The following is an 11,721-nucleotide window of genomic DNA, read 5'->3' as shown; positions in this document are numbered from 1 at the left end:
AGTATTTTCCTCAAGCACATTTTGTAATCGTCTGTGAATATTCACAGGGGTTTCCTCCTCAGCAACAAGGAATTCAAACACTGATCTTTGTTTTTGACGCAACTCTAAGGGGGCAGCCATTTTGAATTTTCCTTGTGAGTCTACAAACCTGAAAAGTAAGAAACAAAATACTTCAGAACGTAAATGATATAGTCATTTATAACGGGGAAATTTTTTAGGTATAATAAAATGGCATTACTTTTTGACTCATCCTCGTATTTTCCAATGGTCTGAGTCCCGGAGAAAAGGAGGATCACATATCTCGAGGATGTTGAAGGAGAGAAGGACCTGAGATGCTGAGAGTGCCTGATTTATACCCACTGTTGGGTCCCGCCTTAAAAGTTTCCTGTTCCTGTACAGAAATATATCCCACTGGTGGTCAGACTCACAAGGAGTATGCTGGAGCAATTCTGTAGGCTGTCCTGAGTCCCAGACTTGGCTGATGTAATCTTCCCGGGTACCATTGCTGAGATGAGTAGAGAGCTAATCCTATCATGTCCTAAGGGTGAAGGTCTTAATCCTTTCAGCTCCAGGGTGATAGATCTTTGTTATGTAGAATAGACTGGTCCGTGCCATTAACAAAGATGGGGGCTATTGGGTGAGTCTGTTTCCTGCCTAAAAGCATGTTTCTCAATTTCTCTAGGGATATTCTATATAATATTCTGCCTTTTAAAAATATTTCCTAAAGTATTTTATTCCTCTAGAAGGGTAGGAGGTGTTGACTTTCTACAGATTTAAATAAGCCAGAACATTGGGGCTAAGCAGACATAGCAATTACAATAGCTTATTTTCATAGTTGCTCTAATCATCTCAGAAGCAGAAATTAACCACAAATTAATGCTTATGTTTGGTTTTGTTATCATACTGGGTGGTAATTTAGATGACTAAATCCATGACAATGGTTTCCAAACCATTTGAAATTATGGTTAAGATGATACTTAAAGATAATTAAAATCATAATCCAAATGTAGAGGTCATACTAGGTCTAACCACAAGATTAAGTACCCTTTATTTTGGCAAAAACATAGTCCAAATTTGCATAGGACTGCTTTAAAAAAAACCCAGGGATATCACTTAGAATTTATTTGCTGAGTACTTTTAATGAGGTATTTACTCTGTAATCATTTTGTTACATGGGGCACATTTTACAGAGATCCAAATCGTATCAGCTTCATGGGTAGTTTTTCCATGTTTTCCCACTCTACAACTAGTGTTTTCTTTTGTTTCTCTTTGGAAGGAACCTAGTTGGCTGCAGTTGATCTGATATTAGTTGTTCCTAGGACCTCTCAATATATTATTTGTTTATTAAAATATCTGTGTATGACTTTTGATGCAACATGTTGAAAAGCTTATGCAGACAATAAGCTTCCCAAAACACTGATGCTTTGATATGTCAATATGTTGCAAAGAGCAGGTGTCCTTTAAATATTGTTATTTTTGCAAGTAGATGTTAGCTTGATTCTCGCATTGAAATACTGTCAGCTGTGACAGATGGGTTTGTACATGGGTCAGAGCATGTGATGCTCTGTTGAAAACAAAATCCTGGAGGTTAAGAATTCAGCTCACAAAAGCACAAAAGGACAAAATGCAAAATGTTTGCTCTCCCACAAGGCAAAAATAAATCTTCCAAGTGGTCTTTCATTCTTCAAAAGTCTTTGCAAAAATGCACGGTCTTTCCACAATCAATAAAAATGTTAGCCAGAGGAGCAGGTTTATTTGGTTAGTTAATAAATTATGTATTTTTATAGTGTTGTGCAATAATATTCTGCTCTTTGGTGTGTGACTTGTTACAGTCAGGAAACAACAATAAGTTTGTCCTGAGAAAGCCTGCAACTGATCTTTTGGGACCCTACAGAGAGGCATAGGACTAGGTGTGTTCCTTATTGAGGTAAGTGTTCCTCGACCAAATTTCATAATAAGGAAAATGCTCTTTAAACCATGGGTCTCCAATCTTGGCAACTTTTAAGACTTGTGGACTTCAATTCTCAGAATTCTTCAGCCAGCTTTGAAGTTAAAGTCCAGGAATCTTAAAGTTGCCAAGGTTGGAGATGCCTGCTTTAAACAACTCTACTTAGCAGTCTTTGTCTTTGATTAAATAGTTGTGTAAAAGATTCCTGTAATTTAGAAGAGGATTTTATTAATATAAAGTTCTGGTGATTTCCCATGCCCCTGAAATGGTCAGATTCAGAGATCACATCCCCATGATACTTCAAGGGCAGACAGTAAGCATGGGATAAAACAAAGATTACAGACATTTTAGTATTAAATATAATGCTACAGGATAGGGTGTCCTCAGGAGAGGATAAAGAAAGTCAAGATGATGGGTGCAACCATCCCCACTGTTTTTGATCTGACTTGTGGCTGCTATGTTGACTTTTTGGTCTCTGTTCCCCACCCCACCCGGAAACATTCATGACTACAGGGAACTACTTAGGGGGGCCAGGTTCACAAATTGTCATTCAGCAGTTAAGATGTGGAGTTTGTCAGTTGGAAAGCCAACAGCCCAAGTTTAAGATCCAAGCATTGCACAATGGGATGAGCCCTTGTTACTTGCCAAATAGCAGTTCAAAAGCATGCAAATGCAAGTAGATAAATAGGTACTGCTTTGTCAGTAAAGTGTGTTCCATATTTTCATGTTAGTCACATGATGAAAGAAATGTTCCTCAAACAATGCAGGATCCTTTTACTGAGAACCGGAGATAAACATCACTCCCGTGAGTCAGTCACAGCTGGACAGAGTCAACTTTTAAATCATTTAGTTTTTAAAAAATCAGTTTTTGTTGGCTAAGATGTACCCTGTTTTTCCAAAAACATGACCCACTCCAATAATTGTTCTGCCGGGCTCTCTGGTAGGAGCCTCCTGAAAATTCAAGGGTACAAATTTCAGACACACACAGGTTTGAAAATTCAAAACAATGTTCTTTATCACAAAATTCAAAATAAACTAAGCACTCTTTTTGTATTGCAAAGGGCACTCTTCCCAAAACAATCGGGTAGTCTGTACAATTTCCCTTAATCAGTCATTAAGTACTTAGTTAGCAGCTGTGAAGAAACTTCACATCCCTTCTTCTCCCAATGAAGTGAGACACACACACATACACGTTGCTCTGCTTTGGTTTCAAAGGCATAAAAAATCAACAAACAAAGTTCAGAAAACAGCAACACACGATTCCTGAAGAACTGCGATCAGATACTCTTTCACAACGGCCAAACCCATACGCTGCAGCAGCCCTAATTACTGGAGCCCCACCCAACCACAGGTGGCCTCCTTTTCTCTTGTAATAATCCTTCAGTTGTTGTCTCCTATGCATCACTCTACGCATGCATGGATGTGTCATTAATTCTTGTTCAGAATCCAAGGATGATACAGATGATCGATATCCTCCTGGGCTGTCTGCCAAACTCCCCTCTTCCCTGTCACTCATGCTTCCTTGGTCAGAGGAGGCTTCATCGGCAGATTCCATCGGGAGCAAAACAGGCCTGCGGCATGTGGATGTCTACCCTACATCCACCTGCACATTCCTTGGGGCAGGAGCTGGGCCAGAGCTAACCACAACAATAATAATCCCAATTCTAATATTAATCCTACTCCAAAAATAAGTCTGGGGGGGTGGTGGTCATGGCCAGCACGAGTGGTGGCATGGGCGTGTGGGGGAAAACGATTTGGCTGCACCTGCAGCCCACTGGCCCCTTGGGACAGCGCAAATGCTGCTTTTACCCTTCTCTTTCTGGGTACAGCACTTCTGCTGGTTGGGGCACTTTCCTGAAGCAGGCAGCTCCACGGACTGCTGCTTTGCTTTTCCCCTCTTTTTTGGGAGGCTCTCGGGAAGAAAATGGGGAGGGAGATTTTCCTGCCTGTCATCCATTCCTCAAGCTCAATTGAAGAATGAAGGAAAGGATGACAGGCAGGAAGATTCTCCTCCCCATTTTCCTCCCATTCACCAGAAAGCCTCCATTTGGAATGCTGAATGTTCGGAATGGAGACGACAGTGTGTCCATGGCATGTCCAGCTCACCAAGTCTGGCCTGCTGTACCTCAAAAAAAGTAAGACTACCTTGAAAATAAGCCTAAGTGCTTATTTTCAAGTCTAAAAGAAAATAAGACTCGGTCTTATTTTCTGAGAAACACGGTATTATTGTGTTTTCTTCAATAGAACTGGATGTACAACCTATTAAATATGGAGTTGGGTTATCATAACCCAAAATAAACAATAATTTTATTTTATGGATTGTTCTTCTCCATAGCACAGGGAAAACTTGCCCCGATGCTCTTAAAAGTGTATTGTATTTCTGCTTACCATAGTGCTTATATATTTTATATGTAAAAGGTCTAATTCATAAGCATGATTGTATAACAACTTCCTTAGAATAAGAGCTAACAGCCAATCCTATTGGCTTGCCTCTTTTATGTTTTAATTTATTCTGTTCTGTGGTTTTGCGTACCTAAAGAAAATAGTCCTTCATTTTAAAGATTTTTAAAACCATTCTTTCAAAATTGCTATCATAATTGTGTTTGTTTTTATAAAGTCCCATCTGGGTTTCCGTTGTTCAGAGTCAAACTGTTATACAAATTTACCACCCTTTAAAAGCCAGTGATGATGGCAGAAACTTTTCCTTACAGTGTAACAATTGTATTAATCTTTAAGGTACCACCCACTCCTTGTTTCTGCTGCAGCCAAGAAAATGACCCCTTCTAGCAGATGACAGATGCTATGATTCTATATGATTTCAAATAAATTATGAGGCCTTGTGCCAATTTAGCATAAGGTATGCACTCAAGCAATTGAGGAGATTCCTGAAGGAAAAAGACTACAAAGAAAATAAAAACACCTCTGGTATTAGAAATAAAGGACATGAAATCTGAGCACGCTCTCTTTAGGTGAGGCCAAATAGAATTGGAATCCCATTAACAAAAATCTGTTTGTTGGACATTCCAGAAAAGAATTTCCAATCTCATTTAGAATATTTCTTGTTGAAGATAAGGCCAGGAATGAAGAGTGACAAATATAGAAACCATGCAACACAACATTATAATGTGCTTAATAAACAGAAATAATAGATCCTGTTGCACTCTTCTCAACCATCTCTGCCAGGCATTTTTCAGCCTGGCCGTGGTCCAGTAGCACTTAATTTACCTCCCAGGAAAAACCCAGCTCTAGCTTTTAACTTGACAGAAAGTGCCAACATTTGCATTTCCCTGGAGTCTCCACAGCTCTGCTGGCAAAGGGCCATTCTAGGTTTGAAGGACCAGTGAATGCAGACTGAGAAATTATTTTTGCTATCCCAGGGAATGCCCCAGTATAAATGGAGATGTTACATTAAAAGTGATTCTCAATTACCAAGTTAGTTGCTTGTTATGGGTCCCATCCCCTGAACCTGAGAATATACACAGTTTAGAATAAGAGACTCTCTAGTGACGAATCACTGGCTGGAAAGAAAGAATTGCATATATAATGTGGAGCAAATTTAAATCAGTTGTATTTAATGTGATTTCTCTAGTTTAAGGCTCTTGGCACATTGAAAAAGGCAGTCCTCGGTCATCAAAAGATTGCCTTGTTTAAAAAAATAATTTGTTTAGCTATAGTTTGAGTAAGCCACAATATGTAGCCATAAACTACAGTTTTGTATGATGAGTAGACTCAAGCCATACAATCCACATTATATCTTAGTATGATGTATTCATGTAGTATTGCTTAGGGTTACAAATAGTTCTACCATACTTTAAATAGACTCAAACATTTTGCTGTATCAAAAAACATCAGCCTTGCAGTACAAATTAGTCTGAAGTTATGAGCTGGCCAAAAATAATAATAATGAACGTTTAAAATGTTAAGACATGCTTTTGAAATGAAACAGCCCAAATCACACCGTGTGCTATGCTAATGGCTGTAGCAGTCTGAGATGAAAAGAGAAGCAGTTGGTTAGTGTATTGAGCTCCACGTGTGCATTGTTCAAGCACCGCTGGACAACCAATTTAAATCTTGGGTGAAAAAGGATTATATTTTCCTTTTTTAATATAAACCTATTTAAACTCTCTATGACCAGACAAAGAAGTGTCTGTAAGACCTTATTTTGATAGTGCAAATAAATGATAAGAAAGGTGCCTCTATAGGACTTAAAGGTTCAAGACTGAACAGTTGAGGTGCTAGTACATTTTTTTTCTGAATAGAGCTAGTCTTTCCTCTCTGAAATATTAGATTTCAAAGAGTTTATTTGAAAGAAAATGAATTCCGCTTCTTTCTTCAAAAATAGTTTTAATTGATTTCTGGAACAAGTGTGGCAGAAATGGGCATCATCTATATCCATTACTTACAAGCAAGGTGAAACCCCTTTTTAGCTTGTTAAATCCATTCCAAGAAACATATTTCATTTCCTGAAGCAGGGGCAGTTTTTAAACAATTAAAATGTTACATTATTCTTTCTTTTTGTGTACTGTACTGTTAAATGGCTTTGAAACGCTGTACATTGTGCCAGTCAAAAACTTCCTGTAAGAAGAGAATCGTTTATTACTTTCCCCACCCATGATTATTCTCTCCTTTGCCAGCATTATATGTGTGGGTACACATTTCTCTGCTCCATTTTGCCACCTGTAAAAATGACTGTACATATTCCAACAATGCTCTCTCAGATTTCGACATGTTTGTAATCATGCCAACTTGCTCAGAGGTAGGGTTCACTTAAGTCAATGGGATTTTTGAGTAAGCTTCTGGATTTAACTCCTGGAAATAACTGGCTTTTTTGGCTGCTTGGGAGTTTAATAAGAAAATCTCTTCTTGGTTATTACTTTGAAAAAGAACTGCTAAACATAGATTTCTAAACATATACTCAGGTAGCAATGATCTCAGATATTTGATGCTATTGTAGAACAAATACAGAGCTATGTTATTGAGCTATGTCACTAAAATGAGTATGCTCCCTTATATTTTATAAATATTTAAGTATATCTTTTGATATGACAACACTGAAGAAATGACACATGGCTACCATGTCAAGTAGTAAGTATATAGCTTGTATAACAGTGTAAATGTGCTGTCCCCTCAAAATAATGCAACAAACAGTCATTACTGTCTAAACTGCTGGCAACAAAAGTGAGTACACCCCCTAGTTATAATGTCCAAATGGGGCTCAAGTAGCCATTTCCCCTCCATGGAGTAATGTGACTCATTAGTGGTACAAGGTCTCAGGTGTAAAGAAGCAGGTGTGTTAAATTTGGTGTTATCGCTCTCACTCTCTCATACTGCAAGTTCACCATGGCACCTCATGACAATGAACTCTCTGAGGATCTGAAAAAACAAATTGTTGCTCTACATAAAGATGGCCTAAGCCAGAGATAGGCAAAGTTGGCTTTTCTATGACTTGTGGACTTCAACTCCCAGAATTCCTGAGCCAATCAGTCTAGCTCAGGAATTCTGGAGTTGAAGTCTACATGTCATAGAAGAGCCAACTTTGCCTACTCCTGGGGATCTACAGTTCATTGAGAGAACCATGAATGTCAACATGTACTGTGACATACTGAAGTAGAGCATGATCCCCTTCCTTTGGAGATTGGGCCACAGGGCAGTATTCCAACATAATAACGACCCCAAATACACCTCCAAAATGACCACTGCTTTGCTAAAGAAGATGAGGGTAAAGGGGATGGACTGACCAAGCATGTCTCCAGACCTAAACCCTATTGACCACCTGTGTAGGATTCTGAAATGGAAGGTGGAGGTGAACAAGGCTTCTAAGATCCACCACCTCGGTGATGTCATCATGGAGGAGTAGAAGAGGATTCCAGTGGCAACCCATGAAGCTCTGGTGAATATGCCCAAGAGGGTTAAAGCACTGCTGGAAAATAATGGCGGCCCCATTTGGACATTATCACTTAGGGGCGTACTCACTTTTGTTGCCAGCAGTTTAGACATTAATGGCTGTGCGTTGCGTTATTTTGAGGGGACAGCATATTTACATTGTTATACAAGCTGTGTACTCACTAATTTACATTGTAGCCAAATGTCATTTCTTCAGTGTTGTCACATCAAAAGATATACTCAAATATTTACAAATTGTGGGGAGGTTTTATTCACTTCTGTGATATACTGTACATTGCTACAATAGACAACAAGAAGAAAAAACAATTGGGAACATTTTGCCCAAATTGTTCCCTAATGGAGAGAAATTCTTGCACTGTATCTATGTTTCCTGTTTAGAGAACAAGAGCAGATAAGCTTAAGAGTTCAGATACTTACTCTGACTGTGTCAAGGCCCCTGCTGTCTGAATTCTGGGTGTGTGTATGTAACAATAAACATCTGTAATAAATATACTTCACAACAAATACTGGAAACAAACTGGAGATTCAGGATGAGTCTCCAGTGATATGCAATGTTTTGTCTCTTACACAAAGGCTGCTAATAGAGACATCATCAAATAGAAGATCCAGGATATCTGTTCCTGACAAGAGAAGGGAAGAAATTCTTCTGAATCAACTCAGCTCCTCATCTAAATCTAGCAGCCCTGCCTAGAACATCCTCTCAGGAGGTAATGAGCAGTGTCCAAAACTCTATTTGCTTTTCTAAAGTATTTCCTTATTTCATTAATCCTTCATCCCTCACAGCAGGAATTGCAAAAATACCTTGTATGGAAACCCAGCTATCTAAATATGGTTCTTATGCATTTTAATCATAATAAAATGATTTGTTTTAAATTTAAAACACAAGGGAATCAATAATATTGAGGTTAAAGCTGAACTCTTATGATGACATAATTTTGAAGACATGAAGAAACAAAATGTTGAGAGTTCAGTGTTGTTCTTTTTTAAGAACATGATTAGGGTTGTAGTTACTTTTCTCCCTCCTATTTTTGCAATGAAATCATCCTTCCTCTTGTCCCAACCCTATTGCTATTTGTTTAGGTAGCTACTGTATAATGCTTTCCATAGCAGCAACCACTGGCCGTGGGATGGAGTATAATTTTAAAAAGTAGTGTAGAGAATAAAGTAAATCTCTTTCACCCATCACAGTGCTTCAGTCTTTCTGCAAATGCTTGAAATAGAAATGCATCTTAACTCTGAGCCTGAATTGACCCTAATTGGCATTTTGCAAAGAATCAGGATTTATCCTTTGATCGTGTTTTCTGACATGAATGAAACTTGTATTCCTTTTCATGCTGCACTTAGAAATTAAGACTTGTACTTTTTATTATCAATATTGAAGCATTATATTAAATAAATAATGGCATAGTTGGCATTATCAATAGTGTTGGAAGAAATTAAGCTTAAAAATCATATTTTGAAGTATAAGGAATATCCTTCTGAGTTCAGTTCCAAGTGGGGAGAAAGACACTAGAAACATGGAAGCTATTTGTAAAGATGGTTTAATGGTGGACAGGACCACATGGTTTGAGGTCCTAGGCAAAATGGAGGGAGGGAGGGAGGGAGAGAAGGAGAGAGATAGAGAGAGAGAGAGAAAGAGAGATGTTGAGATTTATCTCCTCTCCTGGGCCTCACCTTGGAGCTTCCCGTTCCTGTGTAAGCAATGTATTCTGATTGGTTGTCAGACTGCCATGGGCAGTGTTCCCTCTATTTTTTGGGGGGGGGGGGCGGAAAAGTATAGTGTCTGAGCGGCAGTCCCTTCGGGACTGGGTGGCACAGAAATAATAAATAAACAAACAAACAAATAAAAAACCCACCCTGTTTTGCCTCAGAGAATTTCAAAATAAAATACTGTACTGTGTGTCTATAACAGCGAGCTCATAATAGGGCAACTCTATCAATATCAAAATGCCACTTAAATAGTTGAGCTAGTTTCAAACTAGATTTTGATTTTCTTTCTCTCTTCCTTACTCCCATTCTTTTTCTTTCTCTTTTTCTTCCTCTCTTTTTTCCATCTGTTTCTCTCTCTTCCTCTCTTCCTCTCTCTCTCCTTCCCTCTCACTCTTTCCCTCTCGGCTTCTGGGCAGGTTTGGAAAACTCTGAGTTGATGATGATTCATTGAATTTTATACCGAAAATTCATTTTCATGGCATAACTATTGCAAATTCCTTTGGATACAAGTGTTAACCAAAATTTTAGGTAGCTGATTAAAATAAAAACCCAGAGAGAAGAAAACATTAAAAAAAATAATACATTGAACATAGTTGTTAAAATCCTGATTTATTGGAGATAACACACATATTGTATCATAATTACGATGTTCCTTTTCTCTCTTTTTTGCAAACTCCTCACAAACAATTATTTCAAACATCTCTTTAACCTTGGCTCATCTTAAGCCTTGAGGTTCTGGCTTAGGTGGTGAAATTCTCCTCAAAAATACAGTCCACTGTCCAGTCGTCGCTTTTAACCGCCTTCCTATTATTTCGGGGTAACAATTGTGGAGGTGAAAGATGGTGTACATTTGCAGGATTTCTTATGCTTAAAAGGGCAGGAAAGTATGTTTATAGTTTCTGGGATATTTTTTGTTTTAAGATCTTTGGTCTTCTCCGTTTGGCTCCCTGAGGGAGAAGGGAGGTTGTTTCTCTAAGCACATTCGGTGCTGGTGGGCTCGGCCGAGTGCTTGGCCAATTCCTTCATCATGGCTTCCTTCAAGGCGGCTTGCACATCTGTGCCACTGATGCTGGACAGCTCGTTCTTCTGGCTCAGATTCTCCACCTCTGTGGCCACGTGGTCATAGACGTCGGTCAGCAAGGTCTTCATAAGGCTCCTGGCCTTGACCTCCATCCGCACCTTGGGCATCTGCCGAAAGATCTTGGCGGCAAAGAGCTTTGGGGAGCAGATCCTCTCTGGACCACTGTCTACTGTCTTGGTGGTAGAGGGCTGCTGCTTGACCCGACGTTTGATCTGACAAGCCTGGTGTTTCTTCTGTTTCCTGGGATGCAGTTTCTTCTGCTTCTGCTTCTGCTTCCGCTTAGCCAGTTGGTGCTTCTTCTGGATTTTCTTTTTCTTTGTGTCTCTGACTTTCCTTTTGCCTTGCTGTTTGGCGGCCATTGTTCTTTCCTCTTGGAAGCCCCTGCTTGAAATGTCGTGAGTCTTTGCTGGCAAGGTCACTTATAGGCAGCGCCATGCAAATTGGGCTACACAGGGAGACCTGATTGGCTGGCTATCTTTGCCTTTCTTTGTTACAGCTAGGCTGTCATTGTTACATTAAAATGGTTGTGATCAACAGCTTGATGGACATTTCTATATAATGCCATTCAGTTTCACCCCTTTCATCAGCTATCCTAAACTACAAGGGTTGCCGAGAAAGTAATGCACCACTTTTTTTCTCTCAGCCTACTGTAATGGTACAAATGCAAAATTTTAGATATACATTATTTGAATTGTCAGGAGCAGTGTTCCCTCTAATTTTTTTTTTGGGGGGTGGTGGAAAAGTATAGTGTCTGAGCGGCAGTCCCTTCGGGACTGGGCGGCACAGAAATATTAAATAAATAAATAAATAAATAAAGAGAATTTCAAAATAAAATACTGTACTGTGTGTCTATAACAGTGAGCTCATAATAGGGCAACTCTTATCAATATCAAAATGCCACTTAAATAGTTGAGCTAGTTTCAAACTAGATTTTTATTTTCTTTCTCTCTTCCTTACTCCCATTCTTTTTCTTTCTCTTTTCCTTCCTCTCTTTTTTCTATCTGTTTCTCTCTCTTCCTCTCTTCCTCTCTCTCTCTCCTTCCCTCTCACTCTTTCCCTCTTGGCTTCTGGGCAGGTT

The 11,721-nt window shown here is 39.1% G+C and overlaps 1 protein-coding gene across 1 annotated transcript; it reads right to left on the bottom strand.

Moving 5' to 3' along the window:
* Positions 1 to 10,534: 10,534 nt before the first annotated feature.
* LOC139165681 (late histone H2B.2.2-like) lies at positions 10,535 to 11,193 on the bottom strand. The gene has a single exon (XM_070748901.1). It carries the CDS (start codon positions 11,000 to 11,002, stop codon positions 10,535 to 10,537), a length of 468 nt encoding a protein of 155 aa, XP_070605002.1. The 5' UTR covers positions 11,003 to 11,193.
* Between the last annotated feature and the right edge of the window lie 528 nt (positions 11,194 to 11,721).

The sequence above is a fragment of the Erythrolamprus reginae genome, chromosome 3 (assembly GCF_031021105.1).
Source record: "Erythrolamprus reginae isolate rEryReg1 chromosome 3, rEryReg1.hap1, whole genome shotgun sequence".
Classification (NCBI taxonomy): Eukaryota; Metazoa; Chordata; class Lepidosauria; order Squamata; family Dipsadidae; genus Erythrolamprus; species Erythrolamprus reginae.
This window is presented reverse-complemented; position numbering and strand designations above follow the sequence as displayed.

Coding starts and splice junctions, on each gene's coding strand:
- LOC139165681 (XM_070748901.1), bottom strand. CDS start 11,002: ATGGCCGCCAAACAGCAAGGCAAAAGGAAAGTCAGAGACACAAAGAAA.